At 48.7% G+C, this 27,108-nt stretch overlaps 1 protein-coding gene across 19 annotated transcripts in view; it reads right to left on the reverse strand.

The window, feature by feature from the left end:
* SCRIB (scribble planar cell polarity protein) overlaps positions 1-25,746 on the reverse strand; it is a 118,568-nt gene extending 92,822 nt beyond the window's left edge. For 8 of the 19 annotated variants that reach the window (XM_083826321.1, XM_083826305.1, XM_083826315.1 and 5 more), the window contains exons 1-4: positions 25,427-25,745; positions 2,429-2,546; positions 2,101-2,179; positions 705-794 (exon numbers count right to left, since the gene is read on the reverse strand). In XM_083826321.1, coding sequence (XP_083682447.1) covers positions 705-794; positions 2,101-2,179; positions 2,429-2,546; positions 25,427-25,588 — 449 coding nt within the window. In that variant the 5' untranslated portion in view covers positions 25,589-25,745. Of the gene's footprint in view, positions 1-704; positions 795-2,100; positions 2,180-2,428; positions 2,547-25,426 lie in introns of all 19 variants that reach the window. The other 11 variants (XM_083826309.1, XM_083826308.1, XM_083826307.1 and 8 more) reach the window with 5 other exon arrangements.
* Between the last annotated feature and the right edge of the window lie 1,362 nt (positions 25,747-27,108).

Here is a 27,108-nt window from a genome sequence, read left to right on the forward strand (position 1 = left end):
AGCCAAATTCATTCAATAGGGCTTCAGAGATACCAAGGAGATGTTCATATCCCTTCCCTTGTGACAGTATCTCATGTCCTGCACAAATGCATATGCTTAAGTGTGTACACACAAATGGAGATGAGAGAAAGGGGGAAATATATCTTAAATTACTTGTAATGATGGTGACACCTTATTGCAAAATCAGGGGGCTACAACACAGTGTCCAAACTTGGGGCAAGATAACATGATATCACATAAAGGACTGTCTGCCCAAAAAGATAAAAATCCCTCACATGTAGAAAGCCAAATCCCATGGGAGGGGCACTGCACCTCATGGACAAAGCACCACGAGATTTCCCTTGGTTATTTGCTAGAAGCATGAGTCACTTCAACATCACAGGACAGACCAAACCTGTTTGGAAACGGGTACTCATAAAAGGAGAGAAGATAGAGGATTTGAGAGACCTGGATTTACGCCTTGCCTGTGCACTGACTGTGGAAGAGTAGAAGCAGCTGAGTCCAGGAAAGAAACTTTTAAAACGGTTGCCTTTCAATATGAATAATGCTTAGAGGTGCTCAGATAGCATATTCAGTGCAGCAGCAAGCTGTAGCTGGGAGAGCGCGCTCTTGCCCAACAAGTCCTGCTAGCACTGCCAACCCCAACAGCACAGTGCTCCTACCCTGGCCCTCCCCTCCTTTCTGAGGAACAGGGGCATACTCACTTTCCAATGTCATTAGGGAGGCTCTGCAGGGACACATCATTCAGGGCCAAATGGCCCAGGCTCCGCAACTGTGTGAAACCCTCAGGAAGTCTGTGAAAACATGACAGAATAAAGCGCCATCAATTCTGTATGCAAAACCAGTGCTGAACTCACTCAAATCCCCCAAAAGCCAGTCTTATTCCAATTGGTATAAACAGGCACAAATGAGACAGGCAGGAACCAATTCTGACCCCAGCTCCTGACCCATTTCCAAGACACAACACTCCTTGTAACAAAGTCACTACATGTCCAAGTATGCACACTTGTCTCTGTAGTATTAAGCATGAACCACAGACTAAGCTACATTATGCAATCATTTAAACCTGGAAGGAGGGAGGGCTACTAAGAAATCCAAATACCCAGTTAAGGATACTGCTGCAGAGGACACTGCTGAATTCCCCAGGACCAAGTAGTATAATCACAACAGCTCCAAAGTACAATAAAGCAAGGAAGAGACCCACAAAGCAGAGAAATCCTTCTTTCCTGATGAATTCTGGGCCACAAAAAGACTAACAAATAACTTGTAGGGTAAGAAATGCTCCTCATTCCTGTGGCATGGGGATTCTCAAAGACTGAAAAGTTTCTCCCATTCTGACAGTGTCTGGCACCACAAGAGGGAAGCAGAGAGTTAAATCTATTTAAAGGGTGACCGGCAGCACTTGCCCAGGAGCACAAGAGCACCAGGCATCTGGCATCAGGCTGGCATCTCCAGGGACCCTTGCAGACAATACATAAGACATCAGTGCCTTAAAGTATAGCTCGTTGAGGCAGAGAAGCCACACTTAAATTCCCAGATCATTATGCATTAAGAGCTTTAGAAAGAGAATACTAGAGACGGCAGATCCCTGTTCCTGGACATAGCTCTGGGCATTGTGTTACTAGGGAAACTGACCAAACAGGTTCAAAGAACAGCCACCCTAGATTATAAGCGAGAAGACAGAGAGCAAAAAGGACTGAGAGAGCAAAGGATAGCATGCAAGGCTTTCTGTACTCCTCCGTCACACCAGTCTCCATCCGTTCTGTTTTGTGCAGCATGGTGAAGGAGTAGGGAAAGAGTAACAAACTTATTCCAAGAGGACAGAAGTCTCTCACACCAGTGTCATCAGTATGAATAAAGCCTCGTAAGTCCAAACCAAAGGCCCTGCAGAAGAGAGAGGCCACGCCAACTTTCCCCTATGCTGAGTGTTCCACGTGTCAGGAGAGCAGACAGCTGCAGGTCTTGGCAAAAGCAGGGTGATCCTAGGCCTTAACTTCAAGGGAAGACGATTACAAGATGAAGACCAGAGAAAGCTAGGGAGGATGAGGAACTTCAACTCTCATTCTCAGCTGTACAAAAAGGCTGCATACACCTTCCTACCTGGAGAGGGGATTCCCGCTGAAGTCTGCGATCTCCAAGGATTTGCAGAATTTGATGCTTTCAGGAATTTCTGGAATGTCTGGAAAAAAAGACATGAAAGAAAAAGAGGCTTAAGAAGAATCTATCATGTGGAAAATGGGACACCAGGTACTGGTGGCAGCCTGAGACACAGTAAGACAACAAATTTTCACAGCTCCGGACCCATGACAGATCACTCTGCAGGACTGCGAACTGTTCTGACTCTCAGAACAGAAATGCACAGGGCAGTGCAGTATGCAAAGAAGCAAGACTGTGGGGCATCTATTCCCCCACTGAGCTCTGACCTTACCATTACGGGAGATGTCCAGTTCCACCAGCTGCATGAAGTTGGCAACCTCAGGGGGAAGTCTCTGTATTTCATTGTCGCTCAGGCCCAGTTTGCGCAGGTTCAGAAGCCTAAAGAAAGGCTAAGACAGGAAGAGAACAAAACTGGGTCAGCGGCAGTTCTGTGGAAAATGTGTCGTCTCACCTCAGGGCAAAACTGAACATCCATCCTTGGAGACAAATGCCATCTCCTCTCAATCTCTCTTCTCCTGAGGGCCCCAAAGTGCAGTCACTGCACAGATGAGAACCCCAATTAAGGTCTACAAGAGACAAGGGTGAAAACCTGAATTTAATGAGTTTAGCTTAATGATTTATTTAATATCTCTATTATCCTACTGCCCTTCTCCTTCCTGTGTAGGATGCAAAATGAACAGGTACCGTACGAAACACAGAACATCAGGCATTCACATACTCCCATCATGAGGAAGTCACAATAAAGTAGCTCACAAACAGACCTGACAATGTTTATGAGTATGGTTCAGAGAAGCCAACAAAGGAGAAACATAACAGGACTTTCAGACTGAAGTCCTGTCCCTGCTGTCATAAACATTCCTGCTGTCCAGTACCCAAGACATCAGTCCCAGGTTCCTACAACAACAGGGAAAACATTTGTGCCACTTGTACTAGAAAACGAGTGAGCAAACTATCTGTAGGGCCCAAGTAACCAAGAATTAGAAAAGGAAAGCAAATTCCTTTCTAGAAACATCAGTCATAGAAATGTTGACTCAAAGGGACCTCTAGAGGTGTGCTAGTCCAATAACATCCAATTTCTTCACACCTACTCTTGTTCTCAGAAGTGAATTACATTACCTATAAGAAGTAAATTAGAACATTCATCCGTCATCCTCTTTGAGACATAAACAGCCTCTCAGTATGTTTACTAAACATAACATACTATAATTATTAACTTGACAAATCTTGCAGCTGCTTCTAGCTATTGTTGGTCATAGGATATAGGACAGGATGGAAACCAAGGCTGCGGCGTTTGCTGTATTTCCTGGATTGTTTTAGAATGGCTGGGAATAACAAACAAACATTATTAACCTGATGCAGAAAGAGACAGTTTCAAGATGTTTACCCATAACCTACAAATAGATCAAGGCAGACTGTTACACGTGTAATAACACTGAAGCGAGACTCTGATTATGTGTTTGGGTTCTGCCACATCACGGATGAGTACTAGAGATGAGTTATCTCTGACAGCTTTTGAGTTTTAGATGACCAAACCTTAAAAGGTAATAACTCAACCCACGATGAAAAAGAAAATTGAAAAGAAGCTTGGTGAAAACTCATGTCTATGTAGTGACAAGGACAAGCCACTTCTAATCCATGTAATCACCTTGTCTGTGCTAAACCAGACGCAGAAACGTAGTTACACTAAGCAAGAGAAAATGCAATCTCAAACTTATTTACAGTTCAGAAAACAGGTTCAGAGAGTCAGGGCTGCCTACACAGCCTCACTGAGAAGGACCAAACAAGAATTTGAGGTCAGAACCTTCTTTCTCAGTTACCTTTCCAGTAATCCGTCTGTATAAAAGGCTGCTGAAACAGACTTGCCCCAGGAACAGCTAAGGGGGTATTGAAATTCATTCAGTTTGGGGTGGGAGGGCACCCACAGCTATCACTCATAACACTGCAAAACACAGTAACACAAGCCAGACAAGGGACGGGGAAGGAAGTAAAGGCGATGCAGAACGTGACTGTGAAAAGATACACAGACAATGACGAGAGCTGCTCACCCCACCAGACCGGCTAACGAGTTCTATGCACCTGGTTTGAGAGCTTCTGCGCTGCAGACCCAAACCCCTGCTGTTTCCCACAGAGGCGTCTCAGCCAGGAGGCACTGCTGGGCGCGTGTGCAGGGTGAGGGATGGCACAACACCGCCGCTACTACACCGAGGCTGTCGTGCTTCCACATCCCCCCCCCACATGGAGCAAGAAATGCTCAGGCTGAACAGCACCCATACTGAATACTGTACTGCTTTAGGACATCGGGAGCATGAAAAGCTTTATCAGGAGAAGAGTAAATTTGGTTTGACTTTGAGCAGCATAAACTCTTTTTAATTCAGTTTATCTAACGTAAAATCGGTTTAAGAAAAAAGGAAGTAGGTGAAAGTCTAAATGACAGCAAAGCCTCAAGCCAGAGCAGGACATTTAGAGACTTGATTTGCTATTGTTTCTTAGATCCTTCTCCTAATTTTAGAATGTAAGGAAATTCCAGGCAAGACATTGTGTTGACCTGCTAGAGTCTGCAAGTTAGAAAATAACAAAGGGAACGGAACATCTATAGTGCAAACTTCTAGTGCTTCTGGCTACAGGTTTTAAACAGTCTCAAATTAGATGTGCAGACTTTAAAAAAAAAGAATTTACTAAATAAAATCATGCTATACGTTGCACTGCAGGATACATGGGAAGTATTTATTGACACAGTAGGGATTTAAAAATAGTCATCTGTGGAGAGAACTGCTAGCTGTGAACAACGACTCCTCTTTCGCCTACAGTTAAGTCACTTTCTTAGCTAGGCCATCAAAAAAAAAGCACTTCTTAAAAAAAAAAAAAAACCACGCTTCTTTGGCACAGCAGTTGTATCCATGCAGTTTATCGCAATCTAACAAAACAAACTGCTTGACAGGCATTTTACTAGCATAGCTATGTTACCGAAAATAATCAGAACCTACATGCACACAGACATGCTTTTGAGGCTAAGTGCAGACCAAGCCTCAGAATTAGGCTGCTGTGACAATCTCAATTCTTCACACTCAATTAACTTCACTTCTGGGAGTCATCTACTAAACACAACATTGCAAGATACCTTGTTTTGTATATTGTTTTACACCTATTAAACAACGTGCTTTTTTTCCTGACACAGCCTTTTTTTTTTGGTGACCAAATAAACTCAAAACTTCACAGTACTGACAGACCATTATCAGAGATGTGCAGAAATTTCCATTCAGCAAACACCAAAACATCAGAGTAGCACATCCCGCTCCTTAAAAGTCAGTTAAGCTGGACTTAAAATATATATATATATATATATATATATCGATGTGACAAAAATTCAAATTAGTTAGAAGTCATCAGGGGAAATCACAAAAGACAGGCGTAGAATTAGTGTCCTTGTGCAAGAATTAAGACTTTTTATTTGCAAGAAAATAAAGTTAAACAGGACTCAAGTGACCCACCATGTCCAGTCTGACTAGAAAGAACGTGTTTTTAATTCTGTTAGGTAACAGGTACTTAGTCCTCACCGTTAACCCCTTACCAACAGGACTGTGTCAGTGAAATGCTGGCAGCTGAAGCACAGACGCACCAAGTCTGTATTTTCCCTTTACAGACTGCTTTGTTCAGTGCTGTTTTCACTAACAGCACAAAGAGTTTTGCCAGGACAGCTTATCGGTGATTCCATAACTGGCGTAGTACAGACTTAGGTGTCATTACAGTAAAAATGCGTAAGTAGCTAGACGAGCACTGCTGAAACAAATAAACATACGCTGGTTGTTCAGCTGCCGTTCAGAGGTGAGTCTTTCTGCAGGAGGAAACAAAAGTGCGCTTCCCATTTACACTAGCAAAGCTTTTAGGAAAACTATCAAGCAGTCAAGTTTGCTCTTATCTCTACTAAGACTGTAAATTTAGTATGATGTAATGCATAACAACATGATGTAATCAAGAACTGAGAAGACCGCAAACGCTACATCTAGCATGATGCATGCAATTTTCAATTCACTATTTTGGAAACTGGATACTTCAACTCGTAACTCCAACAGCCAGAGTTACAAAACGTGACCGCACAACAGAATCACTTGTGACACTGGAAGAACAAATTAATTTTAAGATTGTTACTGGAACTAAGAGTGAAAGCCCAAGCAAATGTCTCTTTGGAGACCAGTAATTATCCCTTTTTCTAATCACTGTTAATCATGTTTCACACAGCCGGCAAAAAACCATCACAAATTCAGCACCATACTGTATGTCTCTATTGAAACACATACAACTTCAAGATTTTCTGAGCACCAAAACACACACACACACACACACACACAGAAAAACCACCAAAGCTGCATGATTTAGATCCTTCCAACTAGAGTGATATAATATCGAAACCACAAGTTTCGATAGAAGAGAAAAACGAATGACAAACTTTCACAGTTTACTAGCAAACCAGAAGCCCAAAGACCACACAGAGCCAACATGGGTTAGTGAAACAAGACTCTGATGCAGAGGAATTCAGCCAGCTCAGAGTACGATGGAGATTACGACACATAAAAAAGGGGCTCGACACAAAGATGTGAGGGTATAATACATATATTGATATATTAACAGCGTAGCTGGGTAACTGGGTGGGAGGAAAGGTTTTTGTGAATCAGAATATATTACTAAGACATTTTATTGTTGAAATAAGTGAATGACTACAGGATGCCTAAGATGGAAAGCAACTACAAAATTGTCTTGCAAATACAATTCAGGTGGCGTAAATTTTTAGAATATCCAGAGCAGTGCTACTGCAACATAGCAGACTGGAAATACATAAGCCGGTGCTCTCATTAATGTACTGACAGGCTGAAAATTAGTGAAAAGTATAAAGAGCCTCTAAAGCACTTTAAGATGAAAGATAAATAACTTCACTGCTCAAAATTATAACGTTGCAAAAAATACAGAAAAATATGAAATACAGGCTCTGCAGCATGTTTTCAGCAGTGACATCCTCATTCAGGAGCCCCTCTAAAGACAAAATCTGGCAAACACTTGAAAAGTCACTCGAGTTTATCTATGATTCTGAAATAAAATTTGATTACTTCAATCTCTTACAAAACAAGACAAACTAGATCCATGGGTTTTTCAGTCCAAAGGGACAATGAAGTAATATCCCCCTAATATCTTGTACCTCACAGACTTTTATCACAGAATCATGAAATCATTCAGGTTGGAAGGAACCTCAGGAGCTCTCTAGTCCAATCTCTTGCTCCAAGGGTCAACTATGAAGTCGGACCAGGTTGCTCAGGCCTTTGCCTAGTCAAATCTTCAAAACCTCCAACGATGGAGGATCAAAAAATTCTCTAGGCCCCTGCACCTGCCACTTAATTATCCTCACTGCGCCTCCCCGTACCAGTCAGAACCTCCTAGTGCAACAATACCCCATGCCTCTCCTACTCCTGCCAGGCACCACCGGGCTCCATCACCTCGATAACCTACTTCCCTGTACGCACTGGCAGGCTGCTACGAAGTCCCTTCAAAGCAGTCTTCTCCATGCTGAAGAAGTCCCTTTGGCTTATCCTGTCACAGCAAGTGCTTCAGCCCCCACACACCTTACCGACCCCCCTCCCCTCACACCAATTCATCCACGCTGTTCTTGGATTGCGGGCTCCGAACTGGAAAACCGGACATGGCATCAAGGTGTGCTCTGTGGAGTGCTAGGCAGAAGGGAATAATCACTTCCCCAGTCTCCAGGTGAGCTCCTAGCGATACACCCAGGAGGGTGGCCTGTTGGCCTTCTTCAATGCCAGGGCATTCTGCCAGACCCTACAAGGAGATGAACTCTAAACATGGGGACAAATTATGGAAACTGAACACCTCTGAGCACAACGTCCAAAAGGACGAGAGGAGGTGACCAAGTACGACATGCAAAGAACATTGTCAACGGTAGTACATGCAACGTGAGGTCAAAATCACAGGCCTGTTTGCATAACCAAAGAAAAAGCCTCAAGCCCAACCCGCCCCCAACACCCTTTTTTTTTTCTATTGGGAAAAGGGAAAGAAGCATTAGCTTCAAACTGAAATATTACCAACAGCCAAGCAGTGAGCCATCCCAACCACAAAACACTCATCTTCAACAGTTAGGTCAGTGCTACTCAAAGAACATTTCCAAACAGCATATTGTGGTTTTACTCAAGACAAACAACAACAGGCTCTAACCGTTTATGAAAACAAGAAACACTGGTAGCAGCAAATACTGGACCCATTTGGCAGATTCACCTTTGGCTTCCGCTGAGGAACTAAAAAACCTATATATTGAAAAAGTACTGAGCCTCACATACTGATGCTAAGGACCAAAGATCTAGAACTTGTTTCTTGCTCATAATGTGAGGATGCCTGCCATCCCACTTTGCAGAGCTTCTCACCACTGGCATCCACTGCCTCAAGCAGTTCAGTATACGTGAAACGCTGTGCCTCCACGTAATTTATGAGCCTGGTTAGCCTGTGGCTCCTGCTTTGGTCAATGCTGTGCTCTTGCTTAGAAAAGCAGAGTGAACATAGGAAGGAGTAAATACTAACCTGATTTAGAAATGAGCTTTCAGTCTCACATCCTTCATGTATCATGACTGCTTCCTAGCAATGCCGGTGGGTGGGACTAGAGGTGGTGCTGACCAAAATGAAGAGAGGGAGATGCCTAAATCCTGAGAGAGAAGTTTGATGGTCCCCTATTTCCCTCCAACGCTTGAGGAACACTGACCATCCAACTCCAAGACTAGCTGCCTCAGCCTTCTCCTGTTCTACAAGAGAAGGAATGGAGCTAGTCACCCCTACCTTCACACACAACCTCTATCAATCAGCTAGAGGCAGACATCCCACTGCCTAGGGATACTAGCATAGAGCTTCCAGAAAAATTAGACAGCACAGTAAGCTTCTAGACAGCCAGTGTCTGCCAAACTGCGAAAGAGCACACAGCAAGGTCAGTAAGTGAAGGATGCAGATTTTCAAACACAGTAGTTCTCTCGAAAAGGCAATTTGCATCGCTGGGGCAGGTCCAGCAGAATCACAGAATGGTTGCAGTTGGAAGGGATCTCTCAAGATCAGCTTATCTGACCCTTGCCCAAGGCAGGGTCAGCTACAGAAGGTTTCCCAGGGCTGTGTCCAGTTGGGTTTTGAACATCTCCAAGGATGGCCAGTTTGCAAACTCACTGGGCAACATGTTTCAGTATTCAACAATGTTTTCAGTTAAAAGAGAAAAAAAATGTGTTTCATTCCATTTAAACTGAATTTCCTCTATTTCACTCTTCACCCATCACATCTTTTTCCTGTCACTGGACACTACTGAGAAGTCTAGCTCCATCTTCTTTACTCCCTGACAGGTTATATACATTTGTAAATTTCCTCTCGGCCTTCTCTTCTCCAGGATGAACAGTCCCAATTCTCTCAGCTTCTCCCTGTATCACAGATGCTCCAGTCCTTTAACCTTAACCATCTTTGTGGCCCTACAGTGGACACAACCTTGTCCATCCATGTGTTTTCTGCACTGGGGAGACCCACTCATATCCTCCAGATATGCTTTCACCAGTGCTGAGCAGAGCACAAGGACCACCTCTAGTGACCTGCTGTCAATGCTCTTCCTATCTGGGGATCAACTTCTTGCCCATCAGGACCCCCTGGTATTTCCGCAAAGCTTCTTTTGGTGGTCATTTCCTTGACTGTAATGGTGTGTGAGATTATTCCTCCCTGGGTGCAGAACTTGGCATTTCCCTTTGTTGAACTGCATGAGACTCCTGTCGGCCCATTTTTCTAGCTGTCATGGTCCCTCTGAATGGCAACACAACCATCAAGTACATGCAAAGTTGCACACAACACATATATACACAGCAAAATCCTAAAAAGCCCTTATAAACTATTGCTTGTCTACAAGAGGTCCTAGAAAATGTCTGAGGCTCCTTCCTCCTCTCTGCAATTAGCATACCTCCACCTAAGTTGCATTTCTTCAGTTTGCTGAAATGGCTTACTCTTCTGAACTTAATCCTGCCTCTGTCTACTTTCATATCCACAAAGCTCCCAGCATTACTACTGAGGCTGTGGCAAAGCCCCAGGACGTGAACAAAAGGTTAATGGAGCTACTGGGTTAGCTTGGAGAACCACAGTATTCAGATAGTGATGCTGGGAATTTGGATGCCACCCCCAAGGACTTCGCTTCTGCTGAAATGCAACGCTTAGCAGAGCCATGCCTCCTTTCTCTGCTCACTTAGTCAGATCAAGAGGTGGAAAATGAAAAAAGGAGAAAGGACAACGAGTGAAGGGATCAGAACAAACCCTTTGAAATACCACTCAGCTATGCCATTTCCCAGAAACAAAATCCTGAGGACAGACCTGGAAAGCCAACCATTCCCCAAACAGGATTAATGGCCGAAGAGCCAGCCCCGCTTGGCGGGGGGACAGCCCCCTCTCCTGCACACATGCAGTGCTGGGTGACCCCTGCCACCACAGCTGCCTTTGCAGGAGAGGCACAGGGGAACTGGCCCCCTGCTTCGGCAGGAAGGGTTTCAGTACAGGAACGACCAAGGCAGCGCGGTAATAAGTGGCAGGGCCAGGGACAGAGACGCATCCAAAACCACCACGCACCTTGTGCTGACTGGCAATGCCTGCCACAGAGGGTGACTGAGTGCACCCTCACTAAGTTTGCAGATGACACCAAGTTGGGTGCATGTGTCAATCTGCCGGAGGGTAGGAAGGCCCTGCAGAGGGACCTGGACAGGATGGGCCGATGGGCAGAGGCCAGTGGGATGAGGTTCAACGTGGCTAAGTGCAGATTCCTGCACTTTGGTCACACCAACCCCATACAGCGCTACAGGCCTGGGGCAGGGTGGCTGGAAAGCTGTGCAGAGGAAAAGGACCTGGGGGTGCTGGTTGATGCTCGCCTGAACACAAGCCAGCAGTGTGCCCAGGTGGCCAAGGAGGCCAACGGCATCCTGGCTTGTATCAGGAACAGTGTAGCCAGCAGGACCAGGGAGGTGATTGTTCCCCTGTACTCTGCTCTGGTGAGGCCGCACCTCAAGTGCTGGGTTCAGCTTTGGGCGCCTCACTACGAGAAGGACATCAAGGCCCTGGAGCGTGTCCAGAGGAGGGCTACGAAGCTGGTGAAGGGCCTGGAACACAAGTCCTGTGAGGAGCGACTGAGGGAACTGGGGGTGTTTGGTCTGGAGAAGAGGAGGCTCAGGGGAGACCTCATTGCTCTCTGCAACTGCCTGAAAGGGAGGGGTGGGGAGCTGGGACTCAGCCTCTTCTTGCAGATAACCAGCGATAGGCCTAGAGGGAATGGCCTCAAGTTGTGCCAGGGGAGGTTTAGGTTGGAAATTAGGAGAAATTTCTTCTCAGAAAGAGTAGTCAGGCATTGGGACGGGCTGCCCAGGGAGGTGGTGGAGTCACCGTCCCTGGGGGTGTTCAAGGAAAGGCTGGGCATGGTGCTTAGGGACAGGGTTTAGTGGGTGACATTGGTGGTAGGGGGACAGTTGCACTAGATGTTCTGGGAGGTCTTTTCCAACCATAATGATTCTATGATTCAGCCTGCAGCACTTGCAAGCCCAGAGTTACTGCAGCCAAGGCCAGAGCCCTGTGCCTACCCACGACTCATATGATGGAAAAATGAGCCTGTATGCCCCACACCTCCCATCCCACATGCAGAAAGATACATTTTCACAGCCAAGAAAGCAGAGAAAACGTCTTTGGTGCTGAAGCACCCAAGGGATGATGAAAATACCCACTACTTCTGATGCAGTCTGTTCCCCCCTTCCAGGTCTGCCTGATGCCTGGGTTGGTTTCTTATCTCTTTTCTGAACCTTTGTCTTCTTGAGGGTATAGAAGAAAGAGCTTCTGGCCTCTCTGAGGCAGAACCCCAGCTCTCCACTCAACTGCTGCTAATGCAAGGAGACCCCCTTTGCACTCCCCATACTGACGCTAACATAGAGACAGGCATGAAGCCGTCCACATGTCTGCACAGACACGGTTCTTCCGTTTCACAACCCAAACATCAGTCCTGCCAAGGGCACTGTGCCTACTGCCTGGGGATGGGGACCAGGACACAGGCGCCTTTGTTCCCCGGTGTCACCTTGCTGCTCTCTGATGGCCAGCCTCACGCTCCTGTAGGAGAGCCATCCCCACGGTGGCCAGGAGCGGAGGGAAGAGGGCGATGCCATGTCCCAGCTCCTCCCCCATTTTCTCACAAGAAGCAGCAGGCTGCTCGCGGGGGCTGCCTCAGTGCCAGGACCCCTCCTGCACACAGCAGACAGGAGGTGGCTGTCAAGAGCTACCAGCTTGCAGGGACATTTGCCTCCTCAGCCAAGCGTGCTTTAAGCAGACTTCAACAAAATGCTTTATAAAGATTCAGCATTTCTCAAGCTCAGCAGCACTTAGGGGGAGCCAGGTGCATGCCAGAGGAAGAGGAGTCAGACACCCAACTTATACAGCCACAGAGCCACAATGATGTGACACACAGGCCAATGTTTTTGAAATAAGGCAGTGACAACTTATATATCTGGAGACTTACATATCTAGAGGAACTGGGTCTACACTGTAAACATGGCGTTCACACCAGAATTGCACAAAACCTTCTTGCTTCTGCAGTCAAAACTATTTGGGTGTTCCTAAGTTCAGCCAGCCAAACTGCAAGTCTCAAACATCTCCCTGTTTCCTCAAAAACAACCTGGGACCCACAGGCTGCCTCAGACGCAAAGGCCCAGAGCCAGAGAGGTGTTTGGGTTGGGTGATTTTGCTGCAAGGAGTGAGCAAACCAAGGGTGCCTGAGTAACTCTGCTGCGCTGTGGGGTTTCCCCTCCTGGAGGGAAGGAATGTCATCCAGAACCTTCACAGGCTCGAGAGGTGGACCTGTGCAAACCTCATGAGGTTCAACAAGGCCAAGTGCAAGGTCCTGCGTCTGGGCCAGGGCAATCCCAAGCACAAATACTGGCCGGGTGAAGAATGGATTGAGAGCAGCCCTGAGGAGAAGGACCTGGGGGTGCTGGTGGATGAGAAGCTCGACATGAGCCAGCAATGTGCGCTCAAAGCCCAGAAAACCAACCATGTCCTGGGCTACATCAAAAGCAGGTCGAGGGAAGTGATTCTTCCTGCTACTCTGCTCTCATGAGACCTCACCTAGAGTACTGTGTTCAGTGCTGGGACCCCCAGCATAAGAAGGACACAGAAGTATTAGAATGAGTCCAGAGGAGGGCCACAAAGATGATCAAGGGGCTGGAGCACCTCTCTTACAAAGGCAGGCTGAGGGAGCTGGGGTTGTTCAGCCTGGAGAAGACCTTATAACAACCTTCTAATACCTAAAGGGGGCTACAGGAAAGCTGGGGAGGAACTCTTTGTCAGGGAGTGGAGCGACAGGACAAGGAATAATGGCTTTAAACTAGAAGAGGGTAGGTTTACATTAGATATAAGGAAGAGATTCTTCACTCAGAGGCTGTTGAGGCAGTGGAACAAGTTGCCCAGGGAAGTTGTGGATGCCCCATCTCTATAAGTGCTCAAGCCCCTGTTGGATGGGGCTTTGAGCAACCTGGTCTAGTGGGAAGTGTCACTGCCCATGACAGGGGGGTTAGGATTAGATGATCTTTAAGGTCTCTTCTAACCAAAACCATTCCATGATTCTACGATCTCATTATTCTTAGGAGAATTTCAAGTCCAGCTGTCAAACCCTGCTGGTACAGTCCCACTGCCTTCAGCAGGACAGCACATGTTTAATTAAAGGCAGGATTGACTGTGTAGCAGGAAAATAATTGCGATGCTCCTGGTGATTCATGAGCAAGACCAGGGCCTGGTTTCCCATGCTTTCAGTGCTACCATGGGCTGGGGTCACAGGACCATGCAGCAACATTCTGTGTTCATCTCCAACCAGAACAAACACAGAGGACTCAGCCACCACAGGCAGGAGGTGTCATCAGTGAAATACAGCAGCTTGAGCAGCTCCTCAAAATTTTCACAGCAATACCAGGCCGCATATTTGAGCCTTATGCTTCATTCACATTGTCCTGGTTAACATGGGCTTTCCATCTAAAGCATTGCTTATGGAGGCAGCAAGAGACTGTTGTGCGCTCCACTGCCAAGGTGGCAGTACGCTGGAGCACGTGTCAGATCTAGCAGTAGAAGTGTTAACAGAACTGGGGTTCCTCCTCTTACGTCTGTGATAAAAGAAAGAGATGGTCTTTGATGACCGTACCAGTGGGATTGCCTTTGAGGAAGCCAGCTGTATGGGAGAGATTCAAGGAGAGCTGGGAGCAAAAAAAACTACAAAGCAAAGCACTTCAGAGTTGCTCGGCTTTAAGGTTAAACTCAGTCCTACCAAATCACTGTGCTGAAAGCCAGCTCCTTACAGGTGAGGCCAAAGAACCAGAAAGACTTCTATCCCATAGCCGAACAATGCAGGCAGGACGTCAGTCCCAGGACTGTGCAGCTCTCTCGGCAGAGCAGGAGTCAGTCCACTTGAGAAGACCCAAGCACCACCAGACAGCACTAAGATTCACCACCAGAGCAGTAAATTCTAGACAGACCTTTCCCTATCCTGAGGGAAATGATCCAAGCTTGAAGCAAGAAAAAGAATCATTCCCATCTGAAATATAGTGAGGTTTATGGACTTAACAGTAGCAGAGGTCAAAAAAATGATCATCTCCACTGAGAGATCAGAACACCCGCAGTTTGGAGCTTCAGTGGAGAGGCCGCACCCCAGCCTTATAGGGAAGCCCTGATGCCAAGAGAAAGGCAGCAGTACCACCATTCAGGTGTACCCTCACGCCAGGACATTCCTCAGAGATCCCTGTGCCCGTTGCCAGGTTACTCTGTCGGACTTACCTGAGCTAGCATGTGACAAGACTACAGGCAGTGGATATGCATCCATCTGCCATCCCAAACAAGGGATCCCAAATAGCCAACTCCAATTATAGCGGTGTTCCATTCTCCACTCTTGCGCTAAACTAGCTTTAGCCTCTTCTGACCACAAGCACATAATCACAAACACCCAAAAGGCAGCCACTCAGCAGAGTCCCAAGGAGAAGCAGCTGATCCTCTGCAACAGCCAAACACCAGCCACACGAGCCTTTGGCCAGGCTCGCATTTGCAGCCAGACCCCCACGGAGAGGTCACCGTTCCCTAGGGCTTCAGCAAGGACGGCAACGGGCTGTCCTCCAGCCCCCCCCATACATGACATGGGGCCGTTCCCCACCCTCCCACCCCAGGCAGAACACAACATGGAGACACTGGTGTGCAGCTGGGGAGACCCATGCACAGGGGCCTGGCTCCTCCTGGCTCACAGGACAGGACAGCACGCAGCGGCTCCGCGTGCCCCCGCACATACCAGAGCTGGAGAGGAGACCTACGCACAGGCAGGCTGCTCCCTGGCTGCAGGACGCAGCCCTCCGTAATGCAGACTGGCCGGATTTCCGACTATTTAACCCCACATATCAGGCCCTGAGGAATGCATTTCAAATATATAAAAGTACTTAAGCATCAGGGACACATTCCAGCTAAGACAAAGCAAGCTGTCTCTGAGCCAAAGGCGCACCAGCTGCTTCATCCCAGGCATTTAATCGGGGACTGAGGAATGCAGCCCCCTCAGGGGTAGAATGCAGCAACTGTTCGACTGCAAACACCAAGAATGCCCAAGCATTTAATGCAGAAGCAAAGTGAAATCTCTGGTCCAAATGAAATGACAAACTAATTCAGGGCTGCAGAAAGGAAATCCCCAAGCCAGACTTAGATCACCACAATTAACACTTTGCTCTTGCAGAGCTGTGGGGGTTTTCACTGACTGCAGCAATTCACGGTCTTAGAGTGCATCTCAAAGGAAGAAGCAACACCATACAAACCTTAAGCAGACGGGCCCTGCTGAAACCAGAGCACAAGCAGCCTCTACCCTGAGTCCTGTACAGGCGGGCTGGAAGAGTGCCACCAACACACCCTGATTACCCAGTGACATCTCCCACTGAAATCCTGCAGAAACATTCATCTGGAAAGATCTACCGAGATCACTTCATGGGACAGGACTCTGGCGACAGATGAAGCAGCAAAACAACACACCCCAAGTACTATCCAAAGACCTGTCCCTTTTCTTACCAATTCTACCTTTTATCTGTTCCTACACACTCCTGTCCCAGAATGCCAGCCTCTCAGGAATGGCCTTTTCCAGTCTCCACCACTCCAGGCTTACAAAGGGACCCGATGCACCCACCTAGTTCTCTTCTTCTAAACCATCTTCTGACCAAAGAAAGGTCAGGTAGCAATTATAACGAGAAAAGAACAAAATTACTTACCCGTAACGCCACAAATGTTAGCAAAGGAGAACAATGTCAAGAGTTAGACAGTTACCTGTTCCAATTGTTTCAAGTGGGAATGTATTTTCTTGAGGCAGAAATCATATTGCCCTATACATTTACACAACAGACATCTCCAGCACTGCTAGTGACTTTGAGATGCACGATAAAAAAACAACAAAAACAACCAAAAAAAAAGCCAGAGAAAACAAACAAAACCACAAATAAACTCTAATCCTGAAACCGAGAAACTGAGACAAGGCAGAAAACATCAAGTTTATGAATTGGTACAGAGCTGGGTATTCAGAGTATAGCGAATTCTAATCTTGGTGTTCACAGAAGTGCATTTGGTGGACTGAAAATGTTTTTAAGAAGAGTTAAATGTCCCTGTGTGGAAGGAGACTGCAGGAGATTCTCAGACACAAAAGACAAAAATAATTCCTCTGAACAGGAAGAGCACAAATCGGAAGGTGCCAAAGTAGCTCTCTGGGGATCAGCTCAGACACACCGCATTAAATACCTTGAGCTAGAAATGGAAGAAGGCGGAGTCTGAAGCCACAACGGACCTTGCAATGCAAGAGCTCTGCAGGCCACCACATCCCTCTGCCACAGCACACACCATGTCTTACGATCCACCACAATCTTTCATCACTGTGCCCTGCCTCATTCAAGTATCTGTCAGGCAGACAGTGAAGCAATGTTATGAAATCAAGTGCCCAAAGACTGGAGGAAAGCAAATGCCACTCCTATCTTCAAGAAGGGCAAGGAGGACAACCTAAAGAACTACAGGCTGGTCAGCCTCACCTCGATCCCTGGAAAGGTGATGGAGCAGTTCATCCCAGAAACTATTTCCACGCACGTGAAAGAGAAGAAAATCAACAGGAGTGGTCAGCAAGGATTCACCAAGGGGAAGTCACACCTGACCAACCTGATAAGCTTCTACAATGAAATGACCGGCCGGATGGATGGCAGGGGGAGCATCGTGCCCAAAACTCCCTCAGGGAGATGCTGCTGATGTACGGGCTGGATGAGCAGACAGCGAGGTGGATCGATAACTGGCTGAACTGAACGGCCGGGCTCAGAAGGTGGTCAGTGGTGCAAAGTCTAGTTGGAGGCCTGTAAGGCTCAAGAGTACCCCAGTGGTTAATAGTGAGTCCAGTCCTATTTAACAGCTTCATTAATGATCTGGACAGTGGGACAGAATGCACCCTCAGTAAGCTGGCATGAAACTGGGAGGAGTGGTGGACACACCACAGGACTGTGCAGCCACCCAGAAGGACCTTGACAGGCTGGAGAAATGGGCTGACAAGGATCTCAAAAGGCCCAAGTCCTATGCCCGGGGAGGAAGAACCCCGGGCACCAGGGCGTGCTGGGGGCCACCCGCCTGGAAAGCAGCTTGGCAGAAAAGACCCTGGAGCCAGCAGCGTGCCCTTGTCACTAAGAGACTAAGGGTATCCTTGGCTGCATTAGGCAAAGCATGGCCAGCAGGTCAAGGAAGGTGATCCTGCCCCTATGCTCAGCACTGGTGAGGTCACATCTGGAGGGCTGGGTCCAGTTCTGGGCTTCCCGGTACAAGAGAGAAATGGGCATACTGGAGAGAGTCCAGCAAAGGCCTACAAATACGAGGAAGGGCCTGCAGCACCTCTCCTGTGAGGAGAGCCTGAGAGAGCTGAGACTGTTGAGCCTCAGCCCCCTCTGGAGAAGAGGAGGCTCAGGGGAATCTTACCAATGTCTAGAAGCACCTGAAGGAAGGGTGCAAAGAGGATGGAGCCATGCTCTTGTCAGCGGTGCCCGGTTGCCAGCACAAGAGACAACGGGCACAAACTGGAACGCAAGAGATTCCCTCTGATTGTCAAGAAACATTTTGTTGTGCAGGTGACAGAGCACTGGCACAGGCTGCCCAGAGAGGCTGTGGAGTCTCGCCCCGTGGAGATCTTCAAAACCCACCCGGACATGGTCCTGGACAATGTGGTCTAGGTGACCCTGACTGAGCAGGGGGAATGGACCAGATGACCTCCAGAGGTCCCCTCCAACCTCATCCATTCTGTGATTCCATGAAATTCAGGAATTTCATGGACCTAAAGAGGTTCACCTAGTCCTGCCTTTAGCCCTAAGCATCAGTGAGACACCCCCGAAATTATTCCTGGCAGGTGCTCAGAAAATAGTCAAAGGGAATAAAGAGAGATCTTACATGCAAGCAGATCAGGTAACGATCAAATGATCCGCAGGGCCACTGTGATGCTGTATTTATTCTTTAGAGGCCTGGAACAGGAGCAGGGGAAGGTGAACCTATGCTAGGAGTTGTCACTGAGGAATAAGAAAAATCTCAAAGGTGCAAATGCAGCCGACGTACCCAAAGGTATGGAAGACATTATTGACATTATACTGAGACATATCTAGAAGTTTACACAATACTAAGATGAGCTGAACCCAAAGGAGAGACTGAGCAGGTATTTCCATTGATTCATTGATTCACTTCATTGCACAAAACCAACGAAAGGGAAGATTTGGTAAGAAGCAGCACCGTTTAGGCCACAGCACCAAAATCTTCATGAACCCTTTGTTATACTGAACCTCATCTCCCAGTACACCTTTTTACCTCACTGTTACACTCCTTTGAACTAAGCTCCTTTCGAGATCCACACAGGGCAACACACCTATACACTGTGCAAAAAGCAAAGCCGACCACACACCTTGGAGCTCACTGAGAAATGACTATTAATGGTCAATTCTTATTTGTAGGCCCTAGAACATAAAATTACTTCCTTCTTCCTCTTTCCTGTTCTCTTGTTTGCATGTCCAAGAGTTGTATTGGCTTTTTTTTTCCATAACTGAGCTTATTCTCAGCTATTACCACTCCAGAACGAGTCCTTACGCCCCTAGTCACCATCCAGGATTTGCAAGACAGAAGGTTACTGTACAGAGAGAGAAGGATAAGGGTGAAATAGGCTGCAGTATTTCAACTTCTGGACAGCAGCACATCCAGAATATCTGGCTTTTGGAAAAATAAAACCACATCCATTTGTACACATTAACTCATATGGCTCCTGAAAGGCACTGAGGAGCATGCCAACTCTGTGCACAGGTCTCACAACAATCAAGTGAAACCAGTTTCTTGGCTAGTTTTGTTAAGCAAATGCAGCTTGCCGTTTTGACAAAGCCTGTGATGCAGAGAATTCACATGCAGGAAAAGAGAAGGTGCCCAGCACACATTCAGCCCTCGATGGGCACCGAAGCATGCTCAGTCTCGAAGCATGCTCAGTCTCGTTATGGCAGGGTGAAACACTGAGGAGGCCAGTCACTGATGATTCACGGCTCCCCGACTTTCTCAGGGAAGGGCTATTAGCATGCAGAGATTAAAAGGAACAGCTTCACTCCTCCATGGAAATAAATAAAAGCTGAGATCCTCCTCGCAAGCCCCAGATGCCAGGAAATTAAAAGCTGCTCTTAATTAGGCTTGCAACGCCCCACCTTGTCTTGGGAAAGTGACAAATACCACTCTCGGGTTTCACCCTGCTCAGAGCAGCAGGATCCCAGGCCTGGGACAAAGGACACGGATGCTGCTGCCCCGGGCTAACTGCAGCCGAACAGGAGGAACCGCTGGAACCCGGAGTGCTTCTACCAGCTTCGAAGTTGCCTTGCCATGATGCAAATAGCAACAAGCCAGAACAGGAAGGAATCTGCAGCAGACCTACAAGGCCTCCCTTCTCTCCTTGGGAGTTCTAGCCAGGCATCCATCTCCTTTATTTTTCAGTGCAAGATGAAAACACCTCGCTGGACAGCTGGGGGCGGGCAGTCTTCTGCACAGGACCCACTTTATCATGGGAGTTTGGGTAAGGAAAAAGCGAAGGAACAGAACTGCACCCCCTCAATTAGACATTCCTAAGGGCTTGCCTCTTCAGCACCATCACTATTCAAAAACTCGGTATCAAATCTAGCTCTATTATTTCCTCCTTTTTTTCCCCACTCTTTGTATGATCCTTCAGCCTGCCCCACCCGAACTCACTTCACTCCCTGCCAGGTATCCTTCCAGCGAAAGGTCTCCAGCGCACTGCTGCTGACACCGATTGGATGTCTCCTCCCCGCTCCACATCAACTTGCTCACTATTTTCAGTCCCTGCTCAGCTCCACCTTCTCCTCCTCCCACACACACCAGGTCCTACAATCTCTGCTCCACCCAGGTTTCTTCCGACATCTCCCTTTTGCCTTCCCGTAGTCCAACCCAAGCACTCCCCAGAAAACACACCAAGAGTCTGGATCCCTTCTGACTACGATCTGCTCTGTCCTCCACTGAATGCCAGACTACCTTCTTTCCTTTCTGGTGAGACCTGCACCTCTGAACTGCTCTCACAGTGGACTATGCGAGTCAGGTGCCTCTTGTAGCTCTAATCTAGTGATCTAGCAAGCTGCATTCTTGAAAACCACGTCCCTAGCTGAAGGACTTCATCCTGCTGCTGTGATGTGCTACACACTCACAGTCCTGCAGAAATCACTTTATGCAAGCGAGGCAGGGAATAGGTCAGCATGGAGCAAGGCACGTTGTCCTCTAGAATTCAGGCACCCCAGTGAAGAGCGCAGAGAACTTATCAAATAAAATTCACCGCTTTCCATTAAACCACGCTGTATCACCCTGGCAGCAAATCCCTGCAACAAGGCAGCAGATGTTCCTAACATAGATTTAATCTATCACTTCAAATAACCAGAGTTCAGTCACCATAATGAAAAATCTGTACTCAAAACAAGAAAGATTCCACATGGGACAAATAAAAAAGGAGCAAGAGCAGACAGATGACTATTCAGCACTGCAGAAAGGAAAGAAACAAGCATTCACTTCTACAACTTGGAAGAAAGAGTTCAGGAAAGTGTGGTGTCATTAAGAAATGCCAGGAGGCAGACAGATCATCTAATCAGATCAAAAGCGAAACAGTAGCAGGAAAGGGACCTGGGAAGTTCTGGAACACAAGAAAATGATGCCACAGAAGGAACAAGACATTGCCAGCGTTTCTGGACTCCGGATTAAACGGAATAAAGATAAATAAGAGTATGTCAGACAGAAACGGCCTGGTAAGGGGAGGTAAGAAAGAAAACCCACAGAGGAGGGGTCAGATAAATTCAAACATTTTAAAAGGAAGTTCTTTGTTAACTGTAAAACAGAAGGACCTTTTCAAAAGTCAGCCTCCCCCCCATTCTTTTGCTTAGAAAACCACCTCCACACAGATGCCTTCCCCAGAAAACTTCCTGAGCCCTTAAAAACAAGCATGCTCTGGTCACGCTTGCTTTAGAGCCCGTGTGTTCTCTCTCATGCACATTCTTCTAACTCATCTCCATTTGCTGCTCTGGTCTCCCTCCTGTACACACACCTCGGTATTCCTCTAAAACCGCTCCCCCAAGGAACGGGCATGTGCAGCTCTACTCTGTGAAACCAGCACGTTTTCCTTTCCCTATGTCTTCCTTCATGGTACGCACCAATCCTCCTCCCCGCGTCTCTCTCACACAAAAGGAACATCCTTCTGTGAAGTGCTTCTCACCTGGAAAGCACCTTCCCCACCCCAACCGAAGACCTCTCTGATTGCTGTCCCCGAGGAAAATGTGTGCCCAAAGCACGCATTGCTGTCCTCTCTTTCCCTGGTGAAAGGGTAATTTACTTTCAATTTTCATCCGCCATCCACGTCGCCTAACATGCAGATTCTTACTCCTCTGTTAGATGTATGTCGACAACCACATAGTCCACAGCAGCAGTATCCCTTAACAACGTCCTTCCTGCATGTGATTTGTGTGTAGGGAACGACACCTGGGACTCAAAAGCGCAGCTCTGCACTGCAGGAAACACGAGGACACACTGGGTCATGCCTCAGGTGGGTCTAACCTTGCAGCCTCGTTCTACCAAACCGCAGACCTCCTCATCAACTTCAGCTGGACTACCTGACCATCCGCGTCACCGGCTGGAGGAAACGTGGTAGGGGTGGCTGGAAAGTGAGAAACTGTAGGACCTATTTCTGCTCGCTCTTCCTGACATGTCTCCAGGGCACGGCATATCTCGGCAGCATCCACCAGCTCCTTTGCTTTTTTCAAGAGTGGCCAGCACTTAGAGGTACTATGCTCATTGCCCCAGCTACATGCATTTGCCTCTCACCTTGCTTGTGAGGGGGAGGGCATTTAGATTTTGCTAGAGATGGCTGATGGCTCTCACTACTGGAGAAAGCCCGTAGCCGCTGCAGACAGTATTCGATACAGAAGAGTGTGACTACATGAAGTCCAAAACAGTACTTCTTCTAGGTCTCTCCCAGGATATGCAGCACAAGCCACTTCTCAGCCAAACATGATGTCTTTGGATTTATTCATTTTCGGTTGTCTTCTCTTTCACGAGCTCATGTAAACTTTGAGCATCTGTTATGTCATACGACAAGTAATTCCACACTTCAGCTTAACTACAACATGCATGAAAAATTGTTTCTGAACGGAGCCTTTTTTGGTTTCAGTTAATGTCCTCAGTCCTTGGGCTGCAAGAACCAGTGGTCAGCCGCTCCCTGTTCAATCCCTGCAGGCCGTTTGTGACCAGACATCTACCATCTGACGGAGGAACGGCACTATCTTTTTCAGACTGAGGAGACCTCGCAAACTTTTCTTTACCTTGTGCGAAAGCTGTTGCATACCTCCTATCAAGCCTTCTGTTCCCCATTCTCTGTACCCCTTCTGACTTTACACCTCTTTTGAGACTGGAGGACCAGAAGCACCATTCATGACCATATAATCTTATTTTTCTTTTCCCTATTGCTTTTTCTAATAATCCCTCACCAGAAAACCCTAGAAACCGGGGACAACTCAATCACCAGAAAGGGAACCCATGATCCCGGGACAGGTCACAGCAAGAACTCTGACGGTCCAAAGCAGACCAGATGTTAACACCTGGAGTTTAACAACCGTGCTCACAAGTACAAGTAGTTTGAGTGCCAACAGGAAGGAGATGGTGGTTAGGACAGCTACACAGTATCTGCCTTCACAGACAGCATTATACCTATCTGATCACTGACCAAGTAAAGTGGCAGTATAAAATTTGCATTTATTGTCCAAAAGATGCTTTTCAAAAGCTAACATAAAAAAAAAAAAAAAACAAAACACTATCTTCAGCTTATGTAGAAGTCTAACCTGCTTCTACGTAAACACAAAGTAAGACTCTGACTACTCAGAGGGATAAGGAGGAGTCGCGCAGTACAAGGATCGGCAAGTTCATTGCAGATGTGTTGCAATTAGCCTCCTCTGCAAAAGAGACTGATACTCAGTTGTAAGTCCTAACCTGCCTGTAACACAATTTTTCCAGTAGTTTGAGAAAGTCCCCACCTAAATTATACAATGATCCCCAGATACATGATGGAAGAAACCTGACAGAAGGATCATACTAGTGTTGCTATAACTGAAAAGCAAGGGTTGTTTGTCCTTTTTTTCCAGATTCTTTTTTCCCCAGATTTTATGGAAATAAGAAAAACACGAGTAGTTTAACAAGAAACTTTAAAATAAAGAAAAATTACCATTTTTTCTTAATTTTTTAATAAAAAGGTGACTTAGACCATATTTACTCCAATGAGCACCTATCCAAACATGCTACAGTGAAATACTTTTTCCAGCACAAAACTTTTTTTAACTGAAAAGTTCGTTAGGTATCACTAACTAATGGTGGGAAGCAGTCACAGCAGCAAGCCTACTGGAGTTCAAGAAGCATTTGAGCCACACTCCAGACATGGTTTGATTTTTGGGTGCTCCTGTGTGAAGCCAGGAGTTGGACTCCATGATCCTTGTGGGTCCCTTCCAACTTAGGATACTCCATAGTTTTTAAAAATTGTACAATTTTGACAGGGAATACATGGAAAAACTTCCTCTATAACACCCTATAGCCCAGTAATGTTTAAAGGTGCTCTCCTTCCTGAGAGGCAAGCACACGCACAGGTTCAAATTCCAGTTCTTGTTTGCAGTATTCTATGCTTCAGATTAACCAGCAGAACAGGAACACCATCATTTCTGCTTTGGCTGAACGGTACTGCAAGGAAAAAATAAAGGCTCTGTCTTGTGAAAGCAAACCCTTTAGGAGCCAGAGGTGTCTGGGCCAAGCCCGCAGCTGACTGCAGAGCGGATCTCCCATCCTCTCCTACAGAAGAATCACACTGGCATGGCGTGTGGCGACATACAAAGCATTTATCACCAGCATTATCTGCACGGAGAGCACTGAGGTTAAACAGAACAGTGGAAGAAGTTACAAGCTAAGGCTTAAGTCCCAGACAGTAAGAATAAAATGCTTCTTCAATACCTGCTACGGTTTACAGGTTAAAGCAGAGCTTTTACGTTCACACCGCACCTCTCAGCAGCCAGCACGGCTTACGGGACCCCTGGCAGGCCGCCCCTTCGCAGGGCGGGTTCGCTCGCTTCCCCGGCACCCACCGGCCGGCGGCACAGGGCCCCGCGTCCCGGCACGTCCCACGCGGGGCTCCCGCTGCCAGCGGCGGCGCGGCGCCCGCCCGCCTTCCCCCGGGAGCACGGCGGAGCGGGCCGGGAGGGGGCCGGCGCCGGACGGGGGAAGGCCGCGCTCCCTGCGGGGCGAGCGGGGAGCAGGAGGCGGCGCGGCCCCGGCGGAGGCCGCTCCCGGGAGCGGAGCAGGCCGGGGTCGGCCGCGGGGTACCCTCGCCGGGCCGGGGCAGCGCCCGCCCGCCCGCGGGCCGTCGCAGGGACCGGGGCGGCCGGGGGGGGGGGAAGCCACCGGCAGCCCCGGGCCCCCGGCAGCACGGCGGAACGGGACCGGCCGAGCCGCCCCCGGGCTCCGCCCGGCCCCCGGCGGGGACGCAGGTGGGCGACGCGCGGGCCGGGCCGGGCCGGGCGCAGCGCCCGGAGCTCCGCGGACCGAGGGAGGCCAGGGCCGGGGCCAGGCCCGCGGCTGCGCGCTCGGCCGGGCCGGGCCGGGCGGGCCGCGGCCTCACCTTGGGCAGCTCGCGGAGCTGGTTGGCGTCCAGCAGCAGCTCCTCCAGCGAGCGGCTGTAGCGGTAGATCTCCTCGGGCACGGCCTGCAGCGAGCAGTGCCGCCGGTCCAGCGCCTCCACGTGCCGGTTGCAGCGCCAGAGCGGCGGCATGCACCGCAGCATCGCGCCGGGCCGCGCCGGGGCTCGGCCGCGATCGGCTTCGGCGCGCAGGGGCGGGCCCGGGCGGGAGCGGCCGCGCCGGGAAGGGGCCGCCCGAGGGAGGGCCCGGATGTGCGGCGGGGCGGGCGCTGCGCTAGGGCCGGGCCGCGCCGCAGCCCCGGAACCCCCCGGTACCGCCGCCGGGCCGCGCCCCCCGCTCCGCGCCGCCCCTCGGCTCGGGCCTGGCCGCCGCGCTCGGGCCCCGCCGCTCCCGCCCGGGCCCGGTCTGCGCCCGGGGCCGCACCGCCCCCCGCGAGCGTCCCTGGGAAACGGAGTCCGCGGCCGCCGCTGCTCCCGCCCTGCCCCGCGCCGCCCGCCCCGGCCCCGCCTGGCCGCGGCCCCGCCCGGCCGCCCCTGCACCGCCCTCGGGCCGGGCCGCTCAGCGCAGGAGGGCCCGGGGGGAGCGGGGCCCGGCGGAGGTCGGCGCGGGGCCGGCTGCTCTCGCCTCAGCGCCGGGCGTTCGCAGGAGCCGGCTTCGAAAGAGCGGCGGCGGCGCTGCCGGTAGCGGCGTTCCGCAGCCCGTGGTGCTGCGCCTCACCCCTAAAACCGGCGGAACGAAACCGAGAATCGTGGCGGTCAGCCTCCAGCCCCAGAGCTGCTCCGTCTGCGACAGCCGAAGGGAAGCAGATCCCCTGTTTTATCCAGAGAGGCTCCGCGTTGGCCGTGACCATTTCCCAGAGCTGTACACACGTGCGCCCGCGTGCTTACGGGCTGCTTCTGGATGTCAAGGTTATAACGTGAAAAATGATTTAGAAAGCACCGTGGAGAAGAAAAAGAAAAAAAAAAAAACAACTTATATGCCATTACGTAAAGCAGTACGATGCACCAACGCCTGATGATTTTAGGTTGGATGTTAGGAAGAACTTCTTTACCGAAAGGGTTGTTAGGCATTGGGGTGGGCTGCCCAGGGGAGTGGTTCAGTCACCATCCCTGGGGGTCTTTAAGAGACGTTTAGATGTTGAACTTAGTGATATGGTTTAGTGGAGGACTTGTTAGTGTTAGGTCAGAGGTTGGACTGGGTGATCTTGGAGGTCTCTTCCAACCTAGGTGATTCTGCGATTCTGATGGTCCTTGCCCTTGCCAAGTTACAGTGAGGTATACAAAGGCAATCAAAAACATGATTTTTGTTTTTTTACGAAGATAGCTCAAACAATGCCTCCATGCAGAAATACATGAGTCAAGGGAGCACAACAGAAGCCTGTAAAGCCCAAGTACTCTGAAAGAAACAACAGCAACGATCATCTCCCCCCTCCACCTCCTCCCACCCCCCAAAAAGAAGCATAAATAATCAGCCCATTAGGTACTTGTAGACATCTGAAATGCATAGGTTCTGGTCACTTACAGTTCAAGGAAAAAAAGCTTGACATTGTGTCTCTATTCAGACTAAACCCATCAGAATAAATGAATTTTTTTAAAGAAGGGGATTATATTTATCTAGCCTACTGAAACTCTTAATAATAGCAATACATCATATGATTTATCCT

The sequence above is a fragment of the Anser anser genome (assembly GCF_964211835.1).
Source record: "Anser anser genome assembly, chromosome: 2".
Classification (NCBI taxonomy): Eukaryota; Metazoa; Chordata; class Aves; order Anseriformes; family Anatidae; genus Anser; species Anser anser.